Below are 27,338 nucleotides of genomic sequence, written 5' to 3'. Positions count from 1 at the left end.
GGCAATTCCAGCAAGAATTTTTCAGCGAGAGGCACATTAAAAGAGTGAGAAGGCATCGCTGAGAATTCTGCCACAGCTCCAGTTGGAGCACCTGGCCAAACATGCTAACTACAAAGACCAGTTTTTTGAGATGGGGTGCCACACCCAAGAAACAAACTGAAATTGGCCGCTTCAAGCAATGGAGTTTGGAGGGGAGGGCTTGTGAAAGCAAAACCTGATGTTTGAGGGAGAACGGTACCAGTATAGAAAGCAAGCGCACCTTCTTTCTGAAGACCATGTTCGCTCTGAGTGTTTTGCTGGGAGCAGCATTCCAGGAACTAGTGTACCATAAAACATTTTCTCTACATTAAATTGAATTACAATTCAATATAGTTTCTACAATTACTCTTCAATCACTTTTTTAATCACTTCTATGATATTAGAAAGTAAAATTTAGCAACAATTTTTGGAAGCCTCTGCTAGCCCCAACGAAGGATTCCAGCAACCTAGTTTCTGCCCAAGGAGCTTGACTGACCTTCAAAAGCTGAGCAAAGTCAGACCTGGTCAGTACTTGGATGGGAAGTCACCAGGAAATCACAGGGCTATAGTCTAGACTGGGGAATTGAGCGAAATTTTCGAAAAAGGCAACTGCAAACCACTTCTGTATTGTTGCCAAGAAAACCACATGGACACATCCATAAATTCACAGTCCAGGGCAACTTGATTTTCAGTCTCAGATCACAAGATGCTAACAGTTTAGAGAAGCTACGTTCACTTGGGATCAACGATGATCATCAAGGGCTTCAATGCAATAACAGCATAAACATATAGCAATTTATTTTTCAGTTACTTCAAGTGAAAAATTAATCAGTTTCTAAATGCAACAAATTTTGAAGGGTGCAATAAGATGATGCTTGCAAGATGATGCTGTCAAGGTAATGCATGCTATATGCCAGCAAATTTGGAAAACACAAGAATGGCCATCAGATTGGAAAAAATCAACTTATATCCCCATACCAAAAAAGGGAAACACTAAAGAATGTTCAAACTATCGAACAGTGGCACTCATTTCACATGCCAGTAAGGTAATGCTCAAGATCCTGCAAGGTAGACTTCAGCAGTTCATGGAGCGAGAATTGCCAGATGTACAAGCTGGGTTTAGAAAAGGCAGAGGAACTAGAGACCAAATTGCCAGTATCCGCTGGATAATGGAAAAAGCCAGGGAGTTTCAGAAAAACATCTATTTCTGTGTTATTGACTATTCTAAAGCCTTTGCCTGTGTGGACCATAACAAATTGTGGCAAGTTCTTAGTGGTATGGGGATACCAAGTCATCTTGTATGCCTCCTGAAGAATCTGTATAACGACCAAGTAGCAACAGTAAGAACAGACCACGGAACAACGGACTGGTTTAAGATTGGGAAAGGAGTACGGCAGGGCTGTATACTCTCACCCTACCTATTCAACTTGTATGCAGAACACATCATGCGACAAGCTGGGCTTGAGGAATCCAAGGCTGGAGTTAAAATCTCTGGAAGAAACATTAACAATCTCAGATATGCAGATGATACCACTTTGATGGCTGAAAGTGAAGAGGAACTGAGGAGCCTTATGATGAAGGTGAAAGAAGAAAGTGCAAAAGCTGGTTTGCAGCTAAACCTCAAAAAAACCAAGATTATGGCAACCCGCTTGATTGATAACTGGCAAATAGAGGGAGAAAATGTAGAAGCAGTGAAAGACTTTGTATTCCTGGGTGCAAAGATTACTGCAGATGCTGACTGCAGTCAGGAAATCAGAAGACGCTTAATCCTTGGGAGAAGAGCAATGACCAATCTCGATAAAATAGTTAAGAGCAGAGACATCACACTGACAACAAAGGCCCGCATAGTTAAAGCAATGGTGTTCCCTGTAGTAACATATGGCTGCGAGAGCTGGACCATAAGGAAGGCTGAGCGAAGGAAGATCGATGCTTTTGAACTGTGGTGTTGGAGGAAAATTCTGAGAGTGCCTTGGACTGCAAGAAGATCAAACCAGTCCATCCTCCAGGAAATAAAGCCAGACTGCTCACTTGAGGGAATGATATTAAAGGCAAAACTGAAATACTTTGGCCACATAATGAGAAGACAGGACACCCTGGAGAAGATGCTGATGCTAGGGAGAGTGGAAGGCAAAAGGAAGAGGGGCCGACCAAGGGCAAGATGGATGGATGATATTCTAGAGGTGACGGACTCGTCCCTGGGGGAGCTGGGGGTGTTGACGACCGACAGGAAGCTCTGGCGTGGGCTGGTCCATGAAGTCACGAAGAGTCGGAAGCGACTAAACGAATAAACAACAACAATAAGATGTAACAGGAGCAACGTGAATGGGGTTGATGCAGTTCTCAGCTTCGAGAAACAAACTGTCTGGAGTCGGCACTGAGCATTTTGACTGATATGAAAGCTAACATAAAAACTCCACCTATCTTATTGAATCATTTGCTGATTAATTTGCTATCTTGTTCTATCAGAGATTTAATATAGGAGGGGACTGTAATGTCTAGAGCTGCAGTTAGTATGGATATTGGCTAGGAATTTGGCGGGTCTCGGGCCACATCTGGGGGGCACCAAGTATGGGAAAGCTGGACAAAATAAGCTGAATTTTAACTGGAGAAGTCTTCCTCAACTGGGATCTTATAAATCCATAGTGGAATACAAGTCCCATCATCCGTTCCAGAAGAGAACAATCCTACTAGAGTGTTGGTTCCACACATCTGAAAGGTGCCAGGTTTGAAAAGGCAGCTCTGGAGAAAAAGTTACACAGCTTCCCCCACTTGCCGGCCAGTTCATACATACCTTACTGTCAGCAACTCAGTTGCGTAGCCTTATGCAACTTAGATTGGGAAAGACACAGATACTTGGGCAATTAGGGAGCAAGACTGCAGCCACAGAAACAGCTAGAAAGATTTGATCTGCCAGGTGAAGCAACAGAATGGGGTAAGAGCATGAAGCCCTGGACCGCTCTGAAAGCCATCTCACAGGACTAGCGAGATTCTTCCCACTCGAGACCACAACTGCTGACATTTCCAGACAAGGGTCAAGCTGCTAGGGAATTCTGGGAGATGGGGTCTCAGCACCTCTTGCTCACCCAAACACCTCTGTAGGGGTGACCCCAATGGAGGGCTCCCAAAAGTCAAGATGGCAGCCATAACTATAACTTTTTGATGTCCATCCCAACATGTGTCATGGGAGGGGGCTTTGATAGCATGGTGGCAGTCACCATTTTGACTGTTTTGGACCCTCCCCAACATGGACCCCCTGTCTCCTTGAGTACACAGCAGAATGGAGCTCTAAATGCCAAACCACAGATCCACCCCCCCAAAAAAAGGATTTCAACAAGAGGAAAATAGAGGCCCCCCACCACAAAGCCCCAACACCAGACTGCAAAATCCCATACCAAACAAAAACAAAACAAGTACACCCCAAAAGAAAACTCCTAAAGATGTAAATAGGTTATCTGTCATCTACCTCCTAAATTCCCCTCTCCCTCAAAAGAAAAAAAAAAGAAACCCTAACCTTCAAACCCACAAGCAAAACACATACCTCATAATGAACTGAAAACAAACTTTTGCAAATGTACAACTGAAGGAGTTCTTTCCTGTGGTTGGGGTAATATAACTGTCAATGACAGACAAGACAAAAATTAAAAACTGGTCCAGAAAAAGACAATTCGGTTGAAGTTATAGACCCTTGTCTATAGGACCCCTGTGGTCCTAGGACCCCTGCAGGCAAGGCCCTCTCAGGGATCTGCAAAATCAAAATTACTTGCCAGCCTACCTTGAAAAATAATGCATATTAGAATCCCACCAAACCATCATGAGAATCAGTAGTGGCAGTGAATGCATCATTTAAATTTTTTTATACAGAAATATTGATCGATATCACCCATTCAAACAAAAGCTCTTTTGGGGTCCTCCATAATTTTTAAAAGTGGAAAGGGGTGCTGAGAGAAAAAAACTTAAAGACACACTGATGTAGATGAACGCAACCCTTGTGTCACGCCTTAACTTTCTCTTCTCCGGGTTCCTTCAGTTGTTCCTCTTTTGACACAAGTAGACCACCTCCCCAACACCCTTGCCAACTGTCATGAGTACTGATGGCGAGCAGGAGGGGGCCCCTATCCAGGGGGGAAAACGCATGCGTAGTACTGAGGAATTAAGCAGCCATTCAAAGAGACACAGATCAGACCCGCCTTAACTTTCGGGGTTTATCTGTCTGGGTTTTTCCTACGCTTCTTCAGTTTGTTAGGATTCTGTTTTATGTAGCAGTAATAAACACTAGAGACCTATTCCTCGTCTCAGCGTGGTTCCTGACTGTTAGGACACCAACTTTTCCCACTACCAAGGGCTGCAGAATCGCATAGCAGGAATAGATTGATTTTGCTGGTGGGAGCAGAGTTGAAATGTGTCATGTGGGGGTGGGGGGGTAAGTAAAATAAGTTCATTCATTCAGCACATCTAGCATGCCGCTTCCTACCCTTTCAATGTGCTGTTATAATTTGGCAGGTTGTGCCAGATTTCAGCTGCTGGGGGAGTGGGTCCCGGAGCTCCTCCGCAAAGGGAGGGAGGCTGGAAGCCACAAGTGCCCCAGAGATTTCTGGAGAATTCTGGGAGTTGAAGTCCACACATCTTAAAGTTGCCAAGGTTGAGAAACATTATCCACTTTAGACAGGGAGCAATTATCTGAGGTTGTGGGTAGAAGACAGTCACATCACATGTTGGGCAGCTTTTTGTTTTGAAAGCCAAGCAGATGCACTCTCAGAAGTCCAGGTTCTTAGTCAAGGAGTGTAGCTGCTCAGAGAAGCAAAAAATAACCCTTTTGGTTGTTTTTATTACTGGGCTTGGTGGCCATTTTATATTTTGTATTTACATATTTAACTAATCTGTTTGTTTTATATTATGGGGGGGTGTTTCTGGTTGTTGGTTTTTTTTTCCTGTTGTACACCACCCAGTCACATAGTTTGAGTTGGGCAGCCTTATAAATCTAGTAAAAATAAATAAATAGACAAATAAATAAATAAATAGATAAAAACAATGTATTAATTCAGAAGTTTTCCCAACCCTGCCTTCAACCAGAAGAGCAAAATGCATCTGGCAAAGAGCAGGTCCCCTAGACCACTGGTCTGCACTCCAATATCCCAAACAGAGATATTTGGGTGGCTACACAAATAGAATAAATAAATAAAATAGTAAATAAATAAAATGTGCGCTCTGCTGCAGACTAGAAGCTTACGGCATGCTGCAGACAGAATATGTGTACTGGACTTTGAAGTGTGCTGTAACAATGCAGTACAACCAATTTGTCCATTTGTTCTTCCTGTGGTTTGTTGGTGAGTAAGCCTGGCTTCTCTATTCTGTCCTGGGAGAGGACAGCAGGAAGTACTTCTTTACTGCATTGATATCCTGCCTTTATTCTGAGAACTCTGAGTGGTGCACATGGGGATCTCCCCTACTTTTATTTCCACAACAGCTACCCTGTAAGGAAGGCCGGGTTCAGAGAGAGAAGGCCTGGCTCAAAGTCATCAACTGAGTGATATGGCTGAGTGGGGACAAACTTAGCTTACCTAGTTCAAGTCCATCACCTCCACCCAGTATTTCTCAGTCTCAGCCACTTTAAGATGTGTGGACTTCAACTCTCAGAATTCACTGTGGCTGAGATTGAGGAACACTGCCTTAACCACTACATTATGCTGGCTTTAGGTCAGATGGATGGTAGAAAAAAATATGAGCTCAACTGTACTTTCATCACATCAGTACCAGAACACCTGTTGACCAGCCTCTTCAATATAGGAGCATCTACTGTCCAAAACTTCAGGGGCTCAGTCCTCCCCCAAACGCTGCGAAGATCGCTTATTTGAGTACTACCACACACAACTTCTAAACAGCCAAATGACCAATCATGGGGAACAACAACAGAAATGTGTGCTAGGCATCAGGGAAACAATATTATAGGAGCAGAATGAGGTTTTATATTCTCAGATATCCTATACCTCCCCACCACCCATATTTCCCAGAGCAAAAATAAGGACAAGCTTCTATATTTGTAACAGCCCTGTCTTCACACCTTTACTTCCTCCATGCATATTTATTACCAGCAGCTTTTTTGCTAAAAGCTCCAAGCTTCTTGCAACTCCTCTCCTCTTGGTTTAGTTTGGCTTCTGAAGCTGGCTTATCACAGATTGTTTAAGAAAAGCTTTGGGAAATGCAAGCATGTTTAGCAATCCTCCAGGAATCTGCTGGGACCAAGTCCCTCTCCATTCACTGGCGTTTATGTCTAGATACCCAATTGCAGTTTTAATCTCAAAATAGGAATGGCCATATCAGTTCTAATGCAGCTCAAACACATTAAAGGTATGTTGCGTATCAGCACAGAGACTTTTTCTGGAGATAAGGGCATTGTAAAAAAAATAGCTAAGTTTAAAATAAATCCACTCAGCCATGATGTAGTAATCACAAGATTTAAAAGCAGCAACTAGGTAGTGTTTACTTCAGCATATTTTAGTCTTCATACCTTTGTAGTTATATATTTGAGCCTAAGAAGCAAAGCATGTCTTGTACTGTCAGTCCTTCAAGGTGGTCCAGACAATAAGCACACCCGGGAGTATTAGCTCTACCTTTACAGTAAGGTTACATTAACAGAATCTTGCAAGTCTAAAAGTACATCTCTCCCCTCTTGCCTTTACAGTCCAAGAAACTAGGTAGCATCCCTTCTGAGACATTTGCCACTCTCCCATTCCTTCTGCGGACTCAGCTGCCTCTCGTCTGACCGTTGCCTGGTCTGCGGCTCTTCCTCCTATTTCCTGAGGTCATTCCCACATACCATTACCTATGGAAAATTACTTTCCAAAGCAGGGATTGGCAACGTCATGACAAAAGCGTGGAGACAGAATTGTAATAATTTGTGATAGTGAAGTACACCATCAGAAGAGCTGAACGTGGCTATCTTTAGCAGGGGATTGGATAAATTCATGGAAAATAAGAGTATTGAGTAATGTAATGGTAGTAGTAAACACCAGATCTGAGCAACCCAACCAGGAAACTGCTGCTGAGCACATCTCCTGCTCTCTGATTTCCCTAAGGCTTCTGGATGACCACTGGGAGAAGCCGGTTGTCCAGTCAGACCATCCTTTTCCCTGACACTGCAAGATGCTCTTACCTTACCTTCAAAGCAAGCCAAGACGCTACCAATGCCCACGTCCTGTTTAGATACAATCATGCACACACCTCTTCCAACTTCAAACACAGAACCAAAGTGTTGACAGACGTGCAGAGTGGCTCACACCCTGTGCTGATTGTGGTTCCACTGGAACTCCCCAAATGTACCATGACTGGAGTTGTGGGTGGGATGGAAAGAAAGAAATAGCATGGTGCCCAAAGTACTTAAGAACACAAAGAAACAAAAACAATGGGAAGGAAAAGGTTATGAAAAATTTGTAAATGTCCTGGTGATATATTGAAAGTTCCTCTTTATGTATTTACATGTTCCACCTGTTGGGATACACAGACACTCCCTTTCTAAGCAAAGAACACCCTTGACCACCCATGGGTTTATTTGTGTGCACACACTATGCAACTGAGCTCCTGCTGTTAAAACTGAGGTCTGTCTGCTTCAACCCATGTATTAAATGGGTTTAAAACTTTAGTAGCTTAATAGGAGGGGTGACTTAAGCAGAGAAACTATGTTAAAGGGCACCTTTGTTTACTTTGGGTATCTGTTTTGCTTTTGAGGTTTTCATCACCCGAGTAAAGATGAGAGCATTTTTTAAAAAAGGAACTATTCTTCGGAAAGAATCAAGAGCTGCATATGATCCCACCCCCAGTTAAAAACAAAATAATACAACCATCTGAACAAAATGCCTAAAAGCATCCTCAGAAATAAAAAGCAAAGGTGAAGGAATAAAAATGTTTGTGATCAGCTGACCAGCTCCTACAATGGCCTTGTACTTTCTCTTAATAACAACTGATTCCGGAGTAAAACCAACACTATAGTTTCAACAGCTTTTTAAGAGGGCAGACCAAGGTACAAATAGTCCTTGCTTAATGACCACAATTGGGACTGGAATTTTGGTCACTAAGCAAAGCAGTCATTAAGCAAATCCAATCTGATTTTATGACCATTTTTGCAGTGGTTGTTAAGCAAATCACTACAGTCATTAAGCAAATCACATGGTTGTTAAGCAAGCCACATGGTCATTAAGTGATTTACATGGTTCCTTATTGATTTTGCTTGCTGGAAGCCAGCTAGAAAGTCGAAAATGGCGATCACAAGACCGTGGGACATTGCAACAGTCGTAAATGTAAACCGGTTGCCAAGCACCTGAATCTCAGTCATGTGACTGCAGGGACACTGTGATAGTCGTAAGTGGGAGGACCTGTCATAAGTTGGGTTTTAAGGCACCGTTGTAAGTCTAAACCATCACTAAACGAATGGTCATTAAGCGAGGACTACCTGGTAATGCTTTGAAGGAAGCAAAGCAATTTTAGCTTCTGTTGGTCCTTCAGAGAGCCTGGAGAAGTGCTTTAAATGGGGCTGGAGAAAATTCCCTCCTTTGGGATGATGCCCCAGTTTTGGAACAACCTTTCCCTGGAGGGCAGGCTGACTCCACTATTCTTCAACTTTTGGCATCAGGAAACCACCTATTTTTTGCACTCTTGCATTTGGGACATAGCATCTACAGCCTCTTGCCTCTCAAATGCCTCCCTGCCTGTGTTGCTATGTCGATGACTGTCGTTTTAAATTATTATGTAGTGTGTTTGGGTTTTACATCTTATCTTCCTTTTTAAATGGCTTGTAGCCCACCACTCAAGAATGCCTTTATCTTTTTTTTCTTAACCTACCACAAGAGGCTTGGGACAGCAGAAAGGGTACAAATATTTTAAATAAAATTGCAAATTCTGGATATAAGAGAAGGATATGTTCCCTTTAAGTAAAATGTGCAGGGAGTTCCTCCCTCCTCCCCCTCAGGTGCTTGCCACAGTTTTGAAGTAATATACATATAAAAAGGAAGCTCTTGTAACAACATTAAGTTCAAAGCCTAAAATTGTTTAGCTGCAAGCCCTGAGTTGAAAAAGCATTTTTTGCACCTTTAATAGGTTTGTTTAAAATAGCAAAGAGGGGTTTTTAAAAAAGAAAAATAAATATTTTCTCTTTGAAAGAAAGATCTGTTCTGGGTTTACAAAACACAAGTCAAGTTCCTCCAGAATGAAAACAGGAAAGAGGCAGAAAGAAAACAGGAGGAAGTTGCTTGTACCAAAGACAGAAGTAGTTCTACCTTTTCTCAAAAATAAGCAGCTTCCTGCAAAATTTGCTATGACAGGTGGGAATTCGCCAGGATCAGACAGCACCAGATCAAAGGGGCACTGAGAAGCAGTGGGCTTTCCCTGTTTGATATCTGCCTGTAAGAAGGTCTCTTGGCAAGCACAGAGGAATCCAGCAAGAAAAGGGATTAAAGCCTCGCTATTGCACATCTTTGCCACTTCCCCTTGGGTTTTTTAAAAATAATTTTTACTGAAAGTTTTACATGACAAAAGATAAACAAGAAAAAGCGTATAAAAGAGAAGTAGAAAAGGATTTTAAAAAACGGTGCTAGAAACAGAAGAAGAGAAAAAGGAGAAAGTTACAGAAGCAGCTTCCGATCTTCTTTGCAGCAGCTACAGCCAAACTTTGACTTCCCCTCGGGTCTTAACGGTGCCCGCACTGGGGGCCTGGCACAACTTGGCCAGAGCACTTTTAGTGGGCCACTCAGGTGCAGAAAAGGGTTAGGGTTAGAGCTGGCTAGCTGTCTTTAGAACACACACTGGCACTAAAGTGTATGCACACTTGTGTGAGGATGCATGTGGAAGACCACTACAGGTGCCTTAACCTAGTTACGAAATTCATCTGTACCCTGAATCATCAACTAACCGAACTGAGTTCGCACCACCTCCCAGTCCACCCAAAAACTAACCAAGGTACAGAGTAACCAAGCTCAGCACGCGACGCGAAGGCACAGACTAACTCTGAAACTGACGGGCGAAGCTCGCTCGGTCTAAGCTACGAAGCGACCCGACGCCAGCGCATCCCCACGGAGGGCACCGCTCGCGCTCTCCCGTAGCCAGCGCCGGCGGGGGGGTCCCCAGAAGGGGCCGGTGCACGCAGCTGGCAGCTCCGGAGAAGCTCCCAGCAGCCCTTTGGGCTGGGTTTGCTAGCTAAGCCAGCAGGAGCCTGGTGCCTTCGTGGCTCAGCGCGTTGCACCAGCCCAGCCAAGGGTGGCTTGCTCCGGAAGCCCCGGCATGGCGCGCTGTATGAGCACACCCCACACGCCCCGCTCCCCAAACAAGCGCGCGCGGCTGCACACACCCAGACGCCCTCTTCCGCTGGGCACTGCCCAACCAGGTGTGCACGGTGGAACAGGACCCGCCAGCCAGGAGAACCCAAGGATAGGGCGCTAGCCCCCCACGGCTTCCTCTTGGCTTGCTTTCCGCGCCCAGCCCCGCCATATGTTCCCAAGCCGGCGAGCTTTCCGCGCCTCGCCAAACCCGCCAATTTTGGGGCCAACGGGTGGGGAAAGCGCAGTGAGCGCCCGCGCGTTACCTGGCCAGGTGGGGTCCCTCCCTTTCTGCAACACCCAGCCGCAGGCAGCGACCCGGAGGGGGCTGCGGCGGCCGTCTGGGGCTCTTTCCTAGGAGAAGGAGGAGAGGAAGCGCGCTTGGTCCGCCCGGCCGGGCTGGCTTTTCTCAACTAGGCGCCGCCGAGGCAGGCTGGGCAGGAGACCCAGCTGAGTCAACCGCAGGAGGAGGAAACGCCGCCCAGCGCAGCGGTCGGGAAACCAGGCCTGGAACCCAGGCTGCCGGCGGGGCGGGACCGGAGCGGAGCCGGAGGCGCTTGTCTGCGGGAGGCGGGTGTTGGGTCTCGCCGGTGGGATTTTGCACCGGGCGCGGGCTACGGCTTGCCCCAGCCCAAGACCACAGCGAAGCCACGTTAAAACTAGCGAAGGTAATGCAGACGCTGGGCTGATACCTGGCCGGGTTCGGGTGCCCAAAGTGAGCGGGTCGGGTCTAAGCGGGGCTTCCGGCGTCCCAGGGAATGGACTGAAGTTGCGAGAAAACTTTTTTCAAGTGGCTTCTGAGGAAAGCATACGCTCTCACGAGGATAAAAGGACGAGAATGTGTTATTTTCCAGTTTTATGTCTCCCCTCTCCTCTACTCCAGAAAAGCAGGGCAGTTTAGCTGGGAATCGTTTCATCTTCACAACAACCCTGTGAGGTAGATTAAAGTAGGAAGTTGTGGTTGTGAAACTGGCTTTTCCTCTATGATCGATTTTTTTTTCATCAATAAGAGAGAGAGGAACTGGTAGGGAAAATAGCCAGGTCCAAGTGTACCCTCTATAAAATTATTTGGAAGAGGTACCATGGCTTTGCAACAAAAGTCTTGCCTGGGCGAATCCAAGATCTCTTTCAGGAAAATGCTATTTTTTGCTTAGTCTGAAACCTGTTTCTTAGCTGTCTCAGTGTCATCGCAATACCATCACCTCCACCCCTCCTGTAGCTTCCCAGCCCCGCCTTCCGCATCTCCCCTCCCCCCAAGCCCCGCCTTCTCATCTCCCCCCAGCCTCAGCTCCCAAGCTCCACCCCCTTGCACCAACCGCATTGGTGGTGTTCCCACAGCATACTATCCCCCAATTAGCAAAATGTTGCTCTGTTCATGTGCTAGAAGGTGACTGCATGGTTCATGCAATATGGTAAACAAGCATTGGCTGAGTTTCCACACCATGGGCCACAAACTACCCCCCTATTAGCCTATTTTAGCATGGCATAAACTCAGCTGGGGAATTCGGTCCCATTGTGAACGTGTAATTCTGTCTCTGCTGATGCAAAAGTTGCCCCACTGCCTTGGAAGGGAAAAATGAGAGACATGCACATGATAAATAATACACAATAAACACAAATGAAAAAAAAAGTTGCAGATGGTGGAGAGGAGGTATTGAAGCCTAAGACTAGTGGTAGGCAAGGCTGTATTCTGGAGTTTTGTTTGAATTCTAGAGCAGAACAATAGAAAATGGTGCCAGAAGAGGAGAACTCCATATGCATCTGTTAGTGGGCTGCAGAGTGGGTGATTTTTAGTTGATATGGAAGGAAAGGAAGGAAGGAAGGAAGGAAGGAAGGAAGGGAGGGAGGGAGGGAGGGAGGGAGGAACTGGTGGTTTAGGAAAGTTTTGGAATTTGTTACACTATTGGCACCAGGAGTGAATAGTGATTATATATATATATATACACACACAGTATGTGTGTGTGTGTAGTGTGAATTTACATGTAGTCCTCATTTAGCGATCACAATTGGGACCAGAAACTCAATTGTTAAGTGAAGCGGTTGCTAAGTGAAACCGCAACTCTTCCTACAATCTTCCTTCAGCTTTCCTTTGCTTTACAGACCCGCAAAGGTCGTAAATGTGAGGATTGGTTGCAAATCGATTGGTCAAGGATTGGTCATTACTTTTTCATCACAGTCGCTAAACGAGGACTACCTGTATTGTACTGTTGCATTGGTGTCGCTGATGGTGCTTACACACCACCCAGAGCAGGGTTTATCAACCAGGGTTCTGTGGCACCCTCAGGTTCCACAAGAGGTCGCCAGGGGTTCCCTGGGAGATCACAATTTATTTAAAAAATTATTTCAAATTTGGGCAACTTCACATTAAAGAGATAACTTCTTTATTTTTAGTTTAAGAACACTGTTCATGCATACAGACAGGCCTACCCATGAAACAAATATAATACTTTTGTAACTTCTGTCCTATTCTTGAGCCTGAACGTGCAGGGGTTCCCAAGGCCTGGGAAATATTTCAAGGGTTCCTCCCGGGTCAGAAAGTTGAGAAAGGCTGGCCTAGAGTCTCTGAGACTGAGTCGATAAGAACGCTGCAAAAGCTCACCTGCATCATCCTTGGTGTCTGAGCTGTTCCTTAGCCACAAGAGTCCAGCTCAGAAGGTTCAGCCATCCTAAAGGGCCATCCCAAGAAATCCACCCGAAAGCATCCCTCTGTCTCAAGAAAACTATTTATAGCACCTTAAACACAAAGGAAGTTATTTCCTCTGAGCTTTCAGAGCTCACATCATCCACGTTATGAGATGCATCCACTTCACCCTGACGAAGAGCTGTTGGGGACAGAAAGCACTGTTAGGCCGCAGAGAATGTGACAGCCGTGTGCCAGTTCCTTCGAACGTAGAACATTTTCCCCTAACCTAGACTCGCACAGAACTCACGAAAGAGGCGGCGGCAGAGGAGGAGGGAGGAATTGAGTATTGGAATATCCTCACCCAACCCCAATCTTGGCTACAGTTCAACCAGCATCTGGGTTTGGAGAGCTGTCTAGGAAACTCAAGCCTCTGTGCTACATGTGAGCCAGGAACGATGAGATGGAGAGCCATTATTACAGAAGCTCTCTCGGTATACGGATGTAGAATCTTTGCAGTCAATCTGTTGTCCAGGTGCAATTCACTGTGAATGGGTGACTTCCAGGCCCTGTTACTCCTTCTTTTCTCTTTATGTAGGACTTTGATTAGATAGTTCCTCAGGGGCACAAGTCTTTCAAGCAGAAGGCTATACAATAGAAGACCCAACCATCGAAGCCTGGGTAGAAAAATAAGTTCAGGTAAAACAAAAAGCAGAAAGGTAAGTAGAATCATGGGGTTAAAAGTTGTCTTTACTGTGACATTTTTTTTTCAATACAATAAAACGTAAGGTTGTACCAGATGCTTGGCAGCCTTGGAAGTTGGCAGAAAGTGTATTACTTGCTGAAGTCTAGAGTTGATGCCTGCCTACATGTTATATTTTCCTAAGATTGAACACAACGTGGCTTAGAGATTTTAGTTTCTGTTAATTCACCAGCTCCATGCCTAAGCTACGGCATCAAATGCCAGTTTGTGAGCTCAACCCATACTTGCATTTGAATTCTGCAACTGGGTCTCCAAAATGTGGCTACCGTTTTATCAGCCTGGACTGTGAACCTTATTAAATGCTCATGCCCTTTGTTTACATCCCAAAACAATAGCCCGTTGCAGCTTCCCAGCTCATGTTACCCCCAGCAAAGTACATGCACATAGGATCATCCTCTTAATGTTAAATCTACATCCCATTGGCTTAATTCAACGGAATCCATGGAATGGATTAAGCACAGCAACATTCTGACCTAACACGCATTCTTTCTCCTGTCGGCAAATGCCTTCCAAGTCACTACGCCCAAAGTCACTTGTACTTTTGAATTAAGGCAAAGAGTGTATCCATACAACTTGCTAATCTGTGGTTTACTTAACTGTGGTTTACTAAAGCGCACACACAATTGGGTGTGCTGACATAACATATTCATATAAAATCATAACCCACAGTTGTAAAATCACATTGGCTAGTTCACACAGGCACTAAGCCATAAGAGAGAAGGAAACCAGGTTTTAGCTTAGTATGCTTGTGAATCAAGCTAGTGAGTTTCACGCAGGAAGAGCCCTGCCGGATTAGACTAATACAGAGTAAGTCAAGCATCTCGATCCCTACAGTGACCAGTCAGATTCCCTTGGGAAGCTCATGAGCAGGACTTGATTTCAACCATCTTTCCTGCTGTTGGTCCCCATTCAGAGATATACCATTTCTGAAGGAGGAGCTTGGCCCTTGTCTCTTCCTGCCTGCAAGCTAACACTTGGGTGGACTGCCCTGATTCCTGATATCAAAACAGCAAAGAAAAGTCTTCTATGCAGACCTCCTTCATCTTGTCATCTGGAATGGCTGCACCTAAAATGCAAAGATGACAACCTTGCATTGAGAAAGAGAATTAACCACTTTGCACAGTGGGAAACTTTCCAGCTCTCCCAGGAAGGGGAGACAAAGGAGTCAAGATTACTTCTGCCTTTTCTTAATCTACTGCTATTCTACCTTATTTCCACTTCTATAAGAAGATCAGAATTATTTGCGTACTATTATACTTTCTTCACCTAATGTCCCATTGGTCTGCCTAGAGGGCAGAGTATGTGACAAATAGAAGCCCCACCATAACTAAGGAGTTATAGTTCCCCCAGTGAGCAAGATAGATCAATGGTCTTGTTGGAACAGAACAAAATAAAACTCTCCTAGTTAAGACTGACTGGAAGAATCCAGGACACCTACCCTTCTAGGAATCTAAATGTTTGAAGAGAACACACCAGGATTTTGACTTGCCTACCCCCTCACAATGTGTTTAAAGGACTTGCGCTAAAAGAATGCAATCTTTTGTCCCCAGTTAGCCAAACCTCCTAGAGACTAGGAAAGGAGGTTCCTTGAATCCACACAGAGTTTAATCCATAGGTCTGTTCTTTAAAGCTTAGTTTTTGATGGAAATGACATCTCCAAGCTATAGACTTCGTTTTAAAGAAAGATGCCACTGCGAAGAAAATACTGAAAACTATCAGAAAGAGGTCATATGTCCACTGCCGAGATTTGTGTGATGCGGCGATCAGAATCTATTTCATAATGATAGTGGTACTCCTCCATCAGGTTCTGACAAGCGTTCCTCATGCCATTCATCCAGGTCTTGATGCCCTTACGATTCAGGTAAAGCACAAAGAGGAAGATGATGCCAATTATCCCTAGAACAATGCCCAATGCAGCATATGAGGACTGAAGGACATTTTCACTATGTTGACTGTAGTGGCACTCCAGATCTGTCCCTGCTAGATCCACCAAGGAGGTGTTCTTCAGATCCTGGGGGAAAATGCAGGCTAGTTTTTCCACATCTACCACTTGTTGGCTTTGGTTCAGCCAGTTCACCAGGTCCTCAATGTCACAATTGCATACAAAAGGGTTGTCTTTCAGAAAGAGGCTAAGGTGGGATTGTCTCTCAAGGGCAAATAAAGCTTCACTCCTCAAAGTTTTGAAGGCATTCGAGGTCAAATCAAGGTACTTAAGGTGAAGGCCAGAAAAGGTTGAGTTCTTAATATCTATCAAGGAGTTGTTCCTCAAGTCTAAGTACTCAAGTTTAGGGAGGTTGGACAACATTCCTAGTGGCAAGTAGATGATCTTATTGCTGGTAAGTTCCAGCTTGGAGAGATTCTGGAAACCACCTTGGGCAAGGGCAGCTGCCACAGGGCGAATGGCAGAGAAATTGTACAGTGAGTGACTGAGATTCAGCTCCTGGATTGAATTGTTTCTAGCGCTGAAAGCATCAGGGTGGATGGTGACTAGGTGGTTATAACTCAAATCCAAGTAGCGCAGGCTCTGGAGAGTTGAGAACGCATGTGACTCCACAGCATTAATCCTGGAAAGTGAAAAGGGACAACACTCACATCATTCAAAAGTAATCTCATCTGAAATACATGTAGTCCTCACTTAACAACCATTTGTTTAGTGATGGTTCAGACTTACAAACGTGCTGGAAAAACTAACTTGTGACCAGTTCTCCCACTTATGACCATCGCAGCATCCCCCCAGTCACATGATCACAATTTGGGCGCTTGGCAACTGGTTCGCATTTATGACCGTTGCAGTGTCACGTGATTACCATTTTTGACCTTTCTGGCTGGCTTCTGGCAAGCAAAATCAATGGGGAACAGCATGATTCACTTAACGACCATGTGGTTTGCTTAACACCCATGGTGATTTGTTTAATGAACACTGCAAAAAAAAAAGGTCGTAAAATCTGGTCGGATTCGCTTAATGATCACTTTGCTTAGCAACCAAAATTACGGTCCCAATTGTGGCTATTAAGCAAGGACTACCTGTATATCTTTAACATTTTAAAAATATTTTTATTACTAGGTCCTGTCGCAAAGTCAGTCAACAGCAGGGTGAAGGAACACTCCATAGATTCAAAAGGAGATCCCTGGCATCTCTCCCAGGATCAGGCAGTGGGTGACAGAGAAAAATGGCAATTGAAAGTTGATGCTGAAGACGTGGTCCAAGCAGTTTTATTTGTAGGATATTACTGGGAGAAAATGCAGGCTGCTTATATTTCCTTCCTTCCTTGGTCTCATAGGCATCTGCACTGCAGGAGGATTCTGAACAGCTCATATAAACAAGGGCTAAAGCCCAGGAATTCTTTTAATCAGCATGGTGACATTGACCAGAAGGGATTATGAAATTGGCTAGATCAGGTCCTCTGATAACATGAGGTAATGGAATTAATTAGAGAATTTGCAAAGCATCAAGAGAAAGGCTGTGGAGAGCTGATGCTCATTCTCCCAAGTGGTTTCCTCCAGGACTGGCAGACAGGAAACCTACATCAAATGCCCACAAATGAAGCAACGATGGTTATAAACTGTGTAGTTGGGTTACATGAAAATTACACCCGAGAGTGCAGAGCTGAAAAATACCGAATTGTTGGCTGCCAAGAAGGCTTCCTGTTCTCCCACAATTGTGAGGTGTAGGCGTCATGCTCACAATCTATATCAGTGTTTTTCAAACTCAGCAACTTTAAGATATGTGGACTTCAACTCCCAGAATTCCCCAGCCAGCTATATGGATTGGTTATCACACTGTACTTTTGACATATTTATTTCCTGTATGCAGCAATGGCATTTTGGAACGATACTTTAATCACAAGGCCTCATGCACAGCACAGGCCGTAGGGTCAATCCAATCCTGACACAAAGGCAGCTTTCCATATATTTAAGCTTCTGCCGTGTGTATCTCAAGGCCTTGCATACACTTCAGCCATGGACACCAGGCTTTTCATCCTGCTTAATTTATATACAGGCGTGCGTGTGCGTGTGATTACACACACACACACAAAATAAATGCAAAACTAGCTCCAATCTCCAGCATCATTTCCTTCCAGCATGGCATTAGGTTGAAACTAATACGAATGGAGGCTACTGCATAGCACAGTGCTTTGCTTGGAAGTGTGCCCATTTCCCCACTACCAAAGATGAATTGAGGGGGTTGATAATATCCTGGGGTAGCTTGAGGGAGCAGCAGGGAAGATCCTCACTAGGTTACCTTTTGGCAGTTGGGAATTTTGTAACTGGCAACTCTCACCAAAGCAGCTGGGTTGTGCCTGTCATGGCAAGCACTCTGACAAAGTGGTCACAGTGTTCCCCTTTCCCCCCAGTGCTTGAGTTCTTGCTCTAATATGCTCCCACACTGTAACCTTCTTAAGCCAATAGAGGTAGTCCTCGACTTATGATTATTCATTTACTGACCGTCCGAAGTTACGACGGCACTGAAGAAAGTGACTTATGACCAGTCCTCGCACTGACAACGGTCACAGTGTCCCCGCGGTCACATGATCAAAATTCGGGCACTTAGCAACCGGCATGTACTTAGGACAGTCGCAACATCACAGGGTCATGCGATTGCCATTTGCAACCTTCCCAGCCGGTTCCCAACAAGCAAAATCAATGGAAAACCACATGATTTGCTTAACGACCGTGGCAAAAAAGGTCATAAAATCAGGCATGGCTCACTTAATGACTGCAGCGCTTAGCAACAGAAATTCTGGTCCCAGTTGTGGTTGTAAGTGGAGGACTGCCTGTAATAACATGGACAGACTTGTCCCCTCTCCTACTCCATTTCATCTGAGTACAGTTGCTCATCCTCCAGGAGGTTTTACCTGTTGTTAGCCAGGGAGAGCGTGACCAGATTGGGCAGTCCTTGGAGATCCTGGCTACCAACATGAGCAATCTGGTTGCCAGTTATGAAGAGGTTGCGGGTGTACCCAGGAATACCAGCTGGGATGGAGGTCAGTTCCTTCTGGACGCACTTCACTGTACGAGCTGGTTCAGAACATTCACAGGGAGCCGGGCACTGATGGCAGGAAAGGGGTGCAAGAAACAGGAGAAGGAGGGTCCAACTACTGTAGAAGCCCCAAGTGGTCATTTCCAACCAATTTCCAATAAATTCCAATTCCAGCGAACCCTGGCTGACAGAGGAAGAGAAAGATGATCAGAATCCATAAAAAGAATCTGTTCCAAGAGAGAAGAAGAAAAGGAGTCTCCAGATAAGACAGCTCAACCTATACCTCTAAACGTGTTGGTGTTCAGTTCCTGGGACTCCACAGCCAACATCATTAAAAGAGAAACATCCCAAACTATAAAGTATCCAGATGGACTTCCAACACTGGCACTGCAGCATATTTTTCTGTGGCCCCGAAGTGCAGGATATGGAATAAAGATCTTAAGTTACAGGACAGCGAGTTTCAGTTGTATATTAAGAAAAACTTTGCCATGGCAAAAACAGGTTTTGATAGTGGAATCGCTGGGGAGTGGCCTGGGGAGGTGGTGAACTCTTCTTTCTCTAGATGCGTTCAGAGAAACTGGACAACTCTCAGTATGAGTGCTAAAATCTGGAATTCTGCCCTAAGCAGGGGATTAGATTCCATGGTTCAAAGTCCCTTCCAATTGATCTATGAAGTTCTGTCTGCTCTCCCTCTTTCTCTTCCATAGCCCAGAGTGGGACACAAACACTTTCCACCCCAGCCGAAACTTTATTTGGCTTCTGCTGGATTACTGTCCTCATACCATTTCAGGCTAAATTTTTGGACCTAGCTTTCAAAATGCTTCAAAGATAATATATATCATATATTCACACAAATGTTACAAAAACTTTTACTAAACCTTAATAAGGTAGAGCAACATTTTTATTCCTTTACCTCAGTCTGCAAGATGGAAGAAGCTTGTCTTATAGATGAAGGGCCATCCTGGGGTCTTAGGCTTTGCATGCAATTCTCAAACCCAGCATTTCTGGTTAAATGAGGGTTAAGCCATTCCTCTATAGAGCCTCTGAAGAGCCTATTATTGGTTAGGATAGGCTGTGCCAGCTTTCTCCAATGGGGTGTCCTCCAGCTGTGGGGGTCTAAAACTTTTAACTGCCCCCGGTAGCGATGATGGGAGTTAACGGGAAGATTCCAAGTTGGAGAAGACAAGACTAAATGAATTTGGCATGAGGGTTTTCTTTACAACACCTGCTAAATACAGATAAACGGTAAGATTTGAACCGTGGCTCTACTTTAGCCACTGAGATCCTGGTCTGTTCAAATGTAGCTCATGAAGCAAAGCTACTCTTTTTTAAAATAACTCTGTAAAGATTACCCCACTGCCAAGACAATGGATGAGTTCGATGTTCCTCATCCTGGGGTCCTTCCAATGGGCTGGACTACATCTCCCATCATCTCCTGCCAGGATGACTAATGGAATTTTCCTGTCCAAGGCTTTCATTTTTTCCCACCCCCTTGGCAGTTGTCAGAAATACACCCCCACCTCCACCTGATATTCTGGTCGCACCTGCTTACAGAATGAAGGGGGGACAAGACAATCCAGTTCTAACATCCTAGGACGGACATCCCGTTTGGACTACTGAGGAAGAGCATCCTGAAATATCCCCCCCCCATGTGCATTTTAACTCCCTGCAAGCAGAAAGCGAGTACATGAGGGAGCAAGACAGACTTTCTTTCTAATGAAAAGGAAACTATTTGTCTTTTTAAAAAAAGCACCTACAAGAGGTATCATCTCCCACTCCACTCATTCATCTCAAGATTCTCAACGCTTCGTTTTTAAATCCCCCTCACAAATTCCAGCCCACCCCTTAGCCAGAGTGGATCCTTGTGGACCTTTCATGACAAATAATTACGACATTTCCATCCTCCTCTTCCCTTATCATTAGTGCTCAAAGGGACCCACAACAGTCAGATGCAAGCACAGAATCATTATTAAAAGAGAAGCAGGCACCCACCAGTGAAAAGCTATCGTAGCTGGTAAATCAGGTTAAAAGCTGAACGCAAGGGACTTCTCCATCTCTCCAAACTGAAGTTAGCTGCCTAACCGCCCCTCTGCCCATTTCACTGCATCCCACCCACCTCCCAAATCTTGGGGGGGGGGGGCAAACAGCCAATCAGAGGACAGGCCTGCCCCCCCACCGTCCCCAACCCAACCCTAAATACAACCCCCTCCCCAAAGTGACCCGGTCTCTCCCACTGTCTTAACAAATGCACCCCACTAACGGCTTCTCCAATCAGCTAGATATACGCACAAATCGAACAGCGCAATTTCTTTTCAAAAGCGGGGCAGAGGGGGGAGGGAGCGAAACGCGAAACTGATGCAAACTTCTCCTGGAGGAGGCTGCGTGCTGCTTTCAGCCCCCCCCCGTGCCCCCCCCGGGGAAAAGCGCCCTTCCACTCCTCCAGCACCGATCCGCCGGGCCAGACAATGGGATGCGAGGATTCCGAGGGGCGAAGTGGGTGGGGATGCCGGGCAAGAGAGACCCGCCTCGTTTTCCCAACCTTCCGAGCCCGCCCCCTTAAAGACAGAGTCCCCCGTCCGGCGGAGCTCGGAAGGCCCCTCCGCCCTCCCTCCTCCGCTCGCTCTCGTCTCACCCTCGCCCCAGGGTCTTGCTTGCCACAGCAACCGCTGCAAAAAAGGATTTTTATGGTTCGCCCCCCCCCCCGCATCACTAACAGGGTAGCATCTTTTGCAAAGCTGCCCTCAACTGGTGCCCTCCAAATGCGACGGGTCACAATCCTCGTCATTCCCAGCCAGCACATCTGGGAGGGAAGGGTTATGGAAAATGGAGTCTGCTGCTTTGGCAGGAGTCCGTTGGTCCCCTGGCCAGCTACCAATCTGAAATGGGCTGGGGCTGATTTAAAACATAGCTCTGGGAGTGGGAGTTTTTGGCCAGAGGCGCACCTGTTCTCCAGTTCTTGACCATCATTGGGGTGGCTGGAGCTATTAGGGTCCTTCCCTGTGCTATGGACCAAGAGATCAGGGCCAAATTACTGATGGGAGGTGAAGTCAAGGAGTCAGACCTCAAAAAACGGAAAAATCTTGCAGATGTGTTTCCAAGGGTCAGTAACCAAGTTGCTGCTTTGGCTCTGCTGTCACTGAAACTTAGAAAGAAATGCTTAACTTCCTAGCTGTAGCCTTGGCTTTATTTGGCTGTCACCTTTTTTTTACATCAAATACTCCTTTTATTATTTTATTTTACAATAATTTACTGGTCTTTTGTTGTATTTTATGGCACATGATACGTTACGACCTGTGGCTACAACAATAAATTTACTTACTATTAGGTGTCCAAAACATCTAAAGGGCATCAGGTTGCACTTGGTATCCAATTCCTTCCTCCAAAGAGTTAGGACACCATACCTGGGACTCATTCTTCCTTCCCCCATTTAATCCCCTTAGAATTTAGGCCAGTGTTTCTCAACCTCAGCAACTTTAAGATGTGTGGACTTCAACTCCCAGAATTCCCCAGTCAGCCATGTTCTCACATGCCAGTTGGGGAATTCTGGGAGTTGCAGTCCACATATCTTAAAATGGCTGAGGTTGAGAAACACTGAGCTGAACCATAGATGTAAGCAAAGAGAGAATGCCTAAAGTTATACCAAAGAGGGGCAAAACGCCCCAAATCCCTGCCTGGCCCATTTTGCCTTGTGACCTGCTATCTTGCAAAAAAGACGCAATGGTGGGAATGCTGGTAGAGGACAAGAAGACAGTTGCCCTTCCCCACTTTTAAAAACTAGTTTTGAAAGCAGCTTTTTCCCCCTCCCAATTAGGGATTATCACACAGAGCTTTCCTATCAGAACAAAATCTTAGTAGCCAGGATTAGTGAGTTGGCAATGGTGAAACATGAAGCAAGCAACTTGAGAGTTTGGAATAAGCTCTTTGCTATCTCATGAGCAGATGGGAAGCTCGGCTCCGGGATAATCAAGCAGTGCAGCTTTTGCTGGATAAACCATGGCAGAAGGAGAGAGCGCGAACGAAGCTAATGAAGCAAGACAAGCTGTAAAACTTGGCTGAGATGAGAACACATTCCTTTTCATAGCAGGACAAAACGTGTTTCTCTTTAGAAAGGACCACACTGTGCCTGCAAAGGCCCGCTCCCATGAGCCCGCCTTCACCTGTCCAGAAATACTTAAATTGAAATAAGAATGTTAGACATAAGCAGCCAGATCAAGGCCTTGTAATATATTTAGGTGTCCAATCTGTGATTGGATTTACACATAGTGAAAGGTTGGCTTGGTTTCAGACTTAGCATAATACATGACTCCAGTTACGGGGGTTTATAGCTTAGTGCAGTGTTTCTCAACCTTAGCAACTTTAAGATGTGTGGACTTCAACTCCCAGAGTTCCCCAGCCAGCCTGGGCAGATGCTGAGAGATGGGGAGCAACCAACCATGACTAGAGACAGAGCCGGGTCTGTCAAAATGGGCCAGGCAGGGATTTGGGGCGTTTTGCCCCTCTTTGGTATAACTTTAGGCATTCTCTCTTTGCTTACATCTATGGTTCAGCTCAGTGTTTCTCAACCTCAGCCATTTTAAGATATGTGGACAGCAACTCCCAGAATTCCCCAACTGGCATGTGAGAACATGGCGGACTGGGGAATTCTGGGAGTTGAAGTCCACACATCTTAAAGTTGCTAAGGTTGAGAAACACTGGTTTAGTGTGTTGTGCAAACTCAGCCATGTGTGGTTACTCAATAAACCATGGTTAAACAAACCCTAGCTTCAGTGATATGTAAATCCAATCTATATATCCCAGTATATCTGAAGCTGCTGATGGTTTTGGATTTCTCTCTCTCTCTCACACACACAGGCAGGATAAGCTTGCTTGCTGCCTTGCAGCAGCAGAATCGGTTGGACTCCCTGTCTGCCTATTCCACTCTTATTAGCTCTTACAATCCAAGCCTCTGCTCAAAAAAAAGGAAGTGTGTGTGGGGGGGAAGCTACCAACAGAGCATCAGGCCCTGGTGGGGGAGGTGAAGCCAGAGGGGGGAAGGAAGATGAAGCCACTGAGACCCCTGTCATTTCAAAAGCCCCCAAGGCCCACCGGCTTAAGTGCAATTTGATATCATTGCACCAGGAAGGCCTTTGATGCAGAGGATGGCTTGCAGAAGGAAAAAGACAGCCCCCCCATCATCCAGCTGTGACCAACCCCTTATCCCCACTTCAAAGCATGCCTGGCAGCTGGATCCTGTGGTGACAGGCTTTCCTCCCATGCAAACTCTTGGTTTCACAGGCTTTCCTGCTGGGTGGGTTCTTTCCTTGCCTTTCACCCTCCTTTTCTATTCCCCCAAAGAACCAAATACTTTCCTTTAAATCTTGGAATGTTAATTCCCTGCTGCTGGGATCTCTTTCTTTCACTCCCCCTGCCCCCTCCTCCTCCCCCTTTTTGATAGAGACAGGGCCCCACAGCCACGGATCTGATGGGAGGCAGGAAGGAGAACGTCCAAGCCAAGGAGGACCATGCAGCCTCAGTGATTCAGGCTGACAGCCGGGTGTGGGCACCTAACTCCTGTATGCATTACTAAATCCACCACAATTGATTCACTCTGCACCTACTGTTAGTTATGAACCCTGGTTTCCAAGTCATAGCGGCTGGCTTCATGTAACACACTAAGCTCCAACTGAACAGCCCACCTTACAGCTTACATATTGTGAGAACTCAGTGGTTGCGTCAGTGAGACTTACTCCAGACAGATGTGTGTACCCTGGAGCCTTAGGGATTGGGGAAGTCTCTCCTCCACATTTCAGACTGGACACGAATGTCATCTCCACAAATCTTCTCCATAACATTTGCAGAGAAATTAAATGGACTTCTCCAAATTCTCCTCAGAGAAGGAGAACTTGAGCTTCCTGGTGATCCTCCATCCAAGTACTGGGCAGAGGTGGCCTTGCTTAGCTTTTTCAAGATCAGCCAAAATATCTCTAGTGAATGCCCTGTTGCCATAGGAAACACCTATCTGAGGCTAGATCAGTGTGCCAAGAAAGATCTCCCAAAAGGAAGGGGAAGAGAGGAAGGAAAGGGAGAATAGGAAAACAGGATGACTTCCCCAATTTGACAGCGCTGCCCATAATATTACAAAGCCTAAAAATATTTTAAAAATCAGCCAAAGGCATTTTGCTCCCCTTGTTTTTAAGCCTGTTGCACAAAATCTGACAAGAGCTGCAGTCAAATCTTTCTTGAATGATCGTTATCAGACAAGACCCTCCAATTCATCTGGAGGAGGTATATCTGCTGGAACACAGGCTGATAAGGATTTCAGCAACAGCCTGCAGGCTCTTCTGTTATTGATGGAAAGCTCCACCTCCTTGCAGGTTCACAGGAAAGGCCATAGAAAGAATCTAAGGAAGTCTTTATGGTGGGATAAATTGCTTGTAAATTATCTGATCCAGCCAATGGAATTATGGGGAATTGGACACATCCGGAGAGCACCAGGTTGGGGGATGTTCATCTAGCCAACTTCTTACACAATGCAGGATATTCACAGCCCAGTGGCACATTTAGCACAGAGCTTTGCAGCAGGTCTAGAGAGTTTTATTCAACAGAATAAGCAGGAGGACCCTAAAGGCAGCCAGGTCTGTTTCCTGCATCCTGAAGTAAGTAAAACAATTGGCATTACTAGTTTAAAAAGAGGATTGCCATAAGATAATTTCCAGAACTCTGTCTTTAATTTCAGTCCATCCTGTGGACTGATGGTGTGATGCCCATAAAAACCAGATGGAGCTTCAATCATAACGTCATGGCCACCATCTTGATTTTTTTGACCACACCTTGCAGACACCCCTCTTGCAAGGAAATAAGGAAGCTGGCTGTTTATAGTTTGAAGCCTACCTTGCAGATACCTCGCTCTGCAATAAGGAACTATGATGAAGATCCGTTTTTGGTCTTTTGAACCAGATTATATTAGTGATATGTATCTAAAGCTCCATCCACAGGTCTTTATGGGCACTTTGTGTTCCTAACCCAAATACCAGATTTGTATCAGCCTTTCACCCCCACATCCAAAATAGGTCTGCTTTCATTTTCAAGTTAAAAGCCCAAGGCAAGTCAATAGTAGCCCCATTTCACAGACAGGAAAATCTGAACAACATGGCTGAGATCTCCCACATACTTCTGACCAAGGCCAAGCTGTCAGTTGACCTGTGGGCTTCCCAGCTCTGTGGCTTTCTTCAGCCGAGATCAAAAGCCAACAGTAATTGTCTAATGACCCCCATGTCAGCATGAACACAGCCGAGTTCATCATCAATCAGGGTTGTGACAGCAGAGGCAGGAATGGTGGCAGCAGATACCAGTCTCAGAGGGGGAGAGAGTGGTTGTGGGTCTAGTGACAAAGTCTGAGAGGAATTTAATAAATGGAAGCGGCAGGGACTCAGGCCTAGAGCTGCCAGACAACTAATAGCAACCTGCTTTTAATTAGGATACGTTCTCGCTAAGTCAGCTCCTCGGACAGGGCCGTTGCATTGATCAGTTTAGGAGTTCAAGAGAACAAACAGCAGAAAATTGAAGTCCTAGCTGCTCTGCCAGGAACTAGAGAGAGACCAAATCCCTGTAATCCCCCCTCTCAAACTGAATGCAACCCTCTTTTGTATCCTGCCTCTGCCAAGAAGAAGGGAGTTCTTGCAGCTACATTTATTATTTCAAAAAGTAGTTTCAAGAGGAAACACACTCAGGATGCAGAGCTAGATTTTACTGGCAAAGGAGAGTTGAGCGCTGATCTCTCACTGCGATGCGTATTGTGAAATGCCCAGTCGTTTGGAGTCGGGTGGCATCAATTCAAATCAAATCAATGAATAACAAAACCAAGTTATTTACTGAAAAGGACCATCACTCCCAGAAGATGGAGGGCCACCATCCAGAATTCAATGCTTCAATCTGCAATTTACACTTCCTGATGCCATTAACGTGGACCCAGATCCCCTGAAAACTTGCTTTAATCTGCTTGCTTTCATTCATCAGACTTTAATCATCAGTTCACCCTCCCCTCTGTAGCTCCTTCAGTTATTCCTTGCGGTGGCAGGAACACACACAGTGGTTGGGTTCACACATTACACTAAGCCATAATGTGGTTTGGTTGATTTGGGCTTATTTTGTGTGAAACCAGTCTCAGTGAGTATGTTAAGCAGAGCTTTATAATTTAGAGCACTGTGTGAACTCGGCCAATTGCAATTTATTTAACAAACCCACAGATAGCATGGTGCATGCATTCAGTAACAATGCAGTTTGTTTGATTTTGCTTCAGCGCTATGGGTCACGTATAGCACTGCAACCGCTCTTATTGCTAAGTGTATACCTCAATGGTGTTCCCCGTAGTGACATATGGCTGCGAGAGCTGGACCATAAGGAAGGCTGAGCGAAGGAAGATCAATGCTTTTGAACTGTGGTGTTGGAGGAAAGTTCAGAGAGTGCCTTGGACTGCAAGAAGATCAAACCAGTCCATCCTCCAGGAAATAAAGCCAGACTGCTCACTTGACGGAACAATATTAAAGGCAAAACTGAAATACTTTGGCCACACAATGAGAAGACAGGACAGCCTGGAGAAGATGCTGATGCTAGGGAGAATGGAAGGCAAAAGGAAGAGGGGCTGACCAAGGGCAAGGTGGATGGATGATATTCTAG

At 45.4% G+C, this 27,338-nt stretch overlaps 2 protein-coding genes across 4 annotated transcripts in view; both read right to left on the bottom strand.

Moving 5' to 3' along the window:
• SYTL1 (synaptotagmin like 1) overlaps nucleotides 1-10,646 on the bottom strand; it is a 40,758-nt gene extending 30,112 nt beyond the window's left edge. The window contains exon 1 of one of the 3 annotated variants that reach the window (XM_063312399.1): nucleotides 10,586-10,646. The gene's annotated coding sequence lies outside the window, so the exon portion shown is untranslated. The remainder of the gene's footprint in view (nucleotides 1-10,585) is intronic. The other 2 variants (XM_063312403.1, XM_063312402.1) reach the window with 2 other exon arrangements.
• Nucleotides 10,647-14,839: 4,193 nt separating this feature from the next.
• LOC134503387 (trophoblast glycoprotein-like) lies at nucleotides 14,840-18,830 on the bottom strand. The gene is made up of 2 exons (XM_063312177.1): nucleotides 18,559-18,830; nucleotides 14,840-16,266 (listed from the first exon to the last, which is right to left on the bottom strand). Exons 1-2 carry the CDS (start codon nucleotides 18,822-18,824, stop codon nucleotides 15,429-15,431), a joined length of 1,104 nt encoding a protein of 367 aa, XP_063168247.1. The 5' UTR covers nucleotides 18,825-18,830; the 3' UTR covers nucleotides 14,840-15,428.
• Between the last annotated feature and the right edge of the window lie 8,508 nt (nucleotides 18,831-27,338).

This window comes from Candoia aspera, chromosome 10, assembly GCF_035149785.1.
Source record: "Candoia aspera isolate rCanAsp1 chromosome 10, rCanAsp1.hap2, whole genome shotgun sequence".
NCBI classification, from domain to species: Eukaryota; Metazoa; Chordata; class Lepidosauria; order Squamata; family Boidae; genus Candoia; species Candoia aspera.
This window is presented reverse-complemented; position numbering and strand designations above follow the sequence as displayed.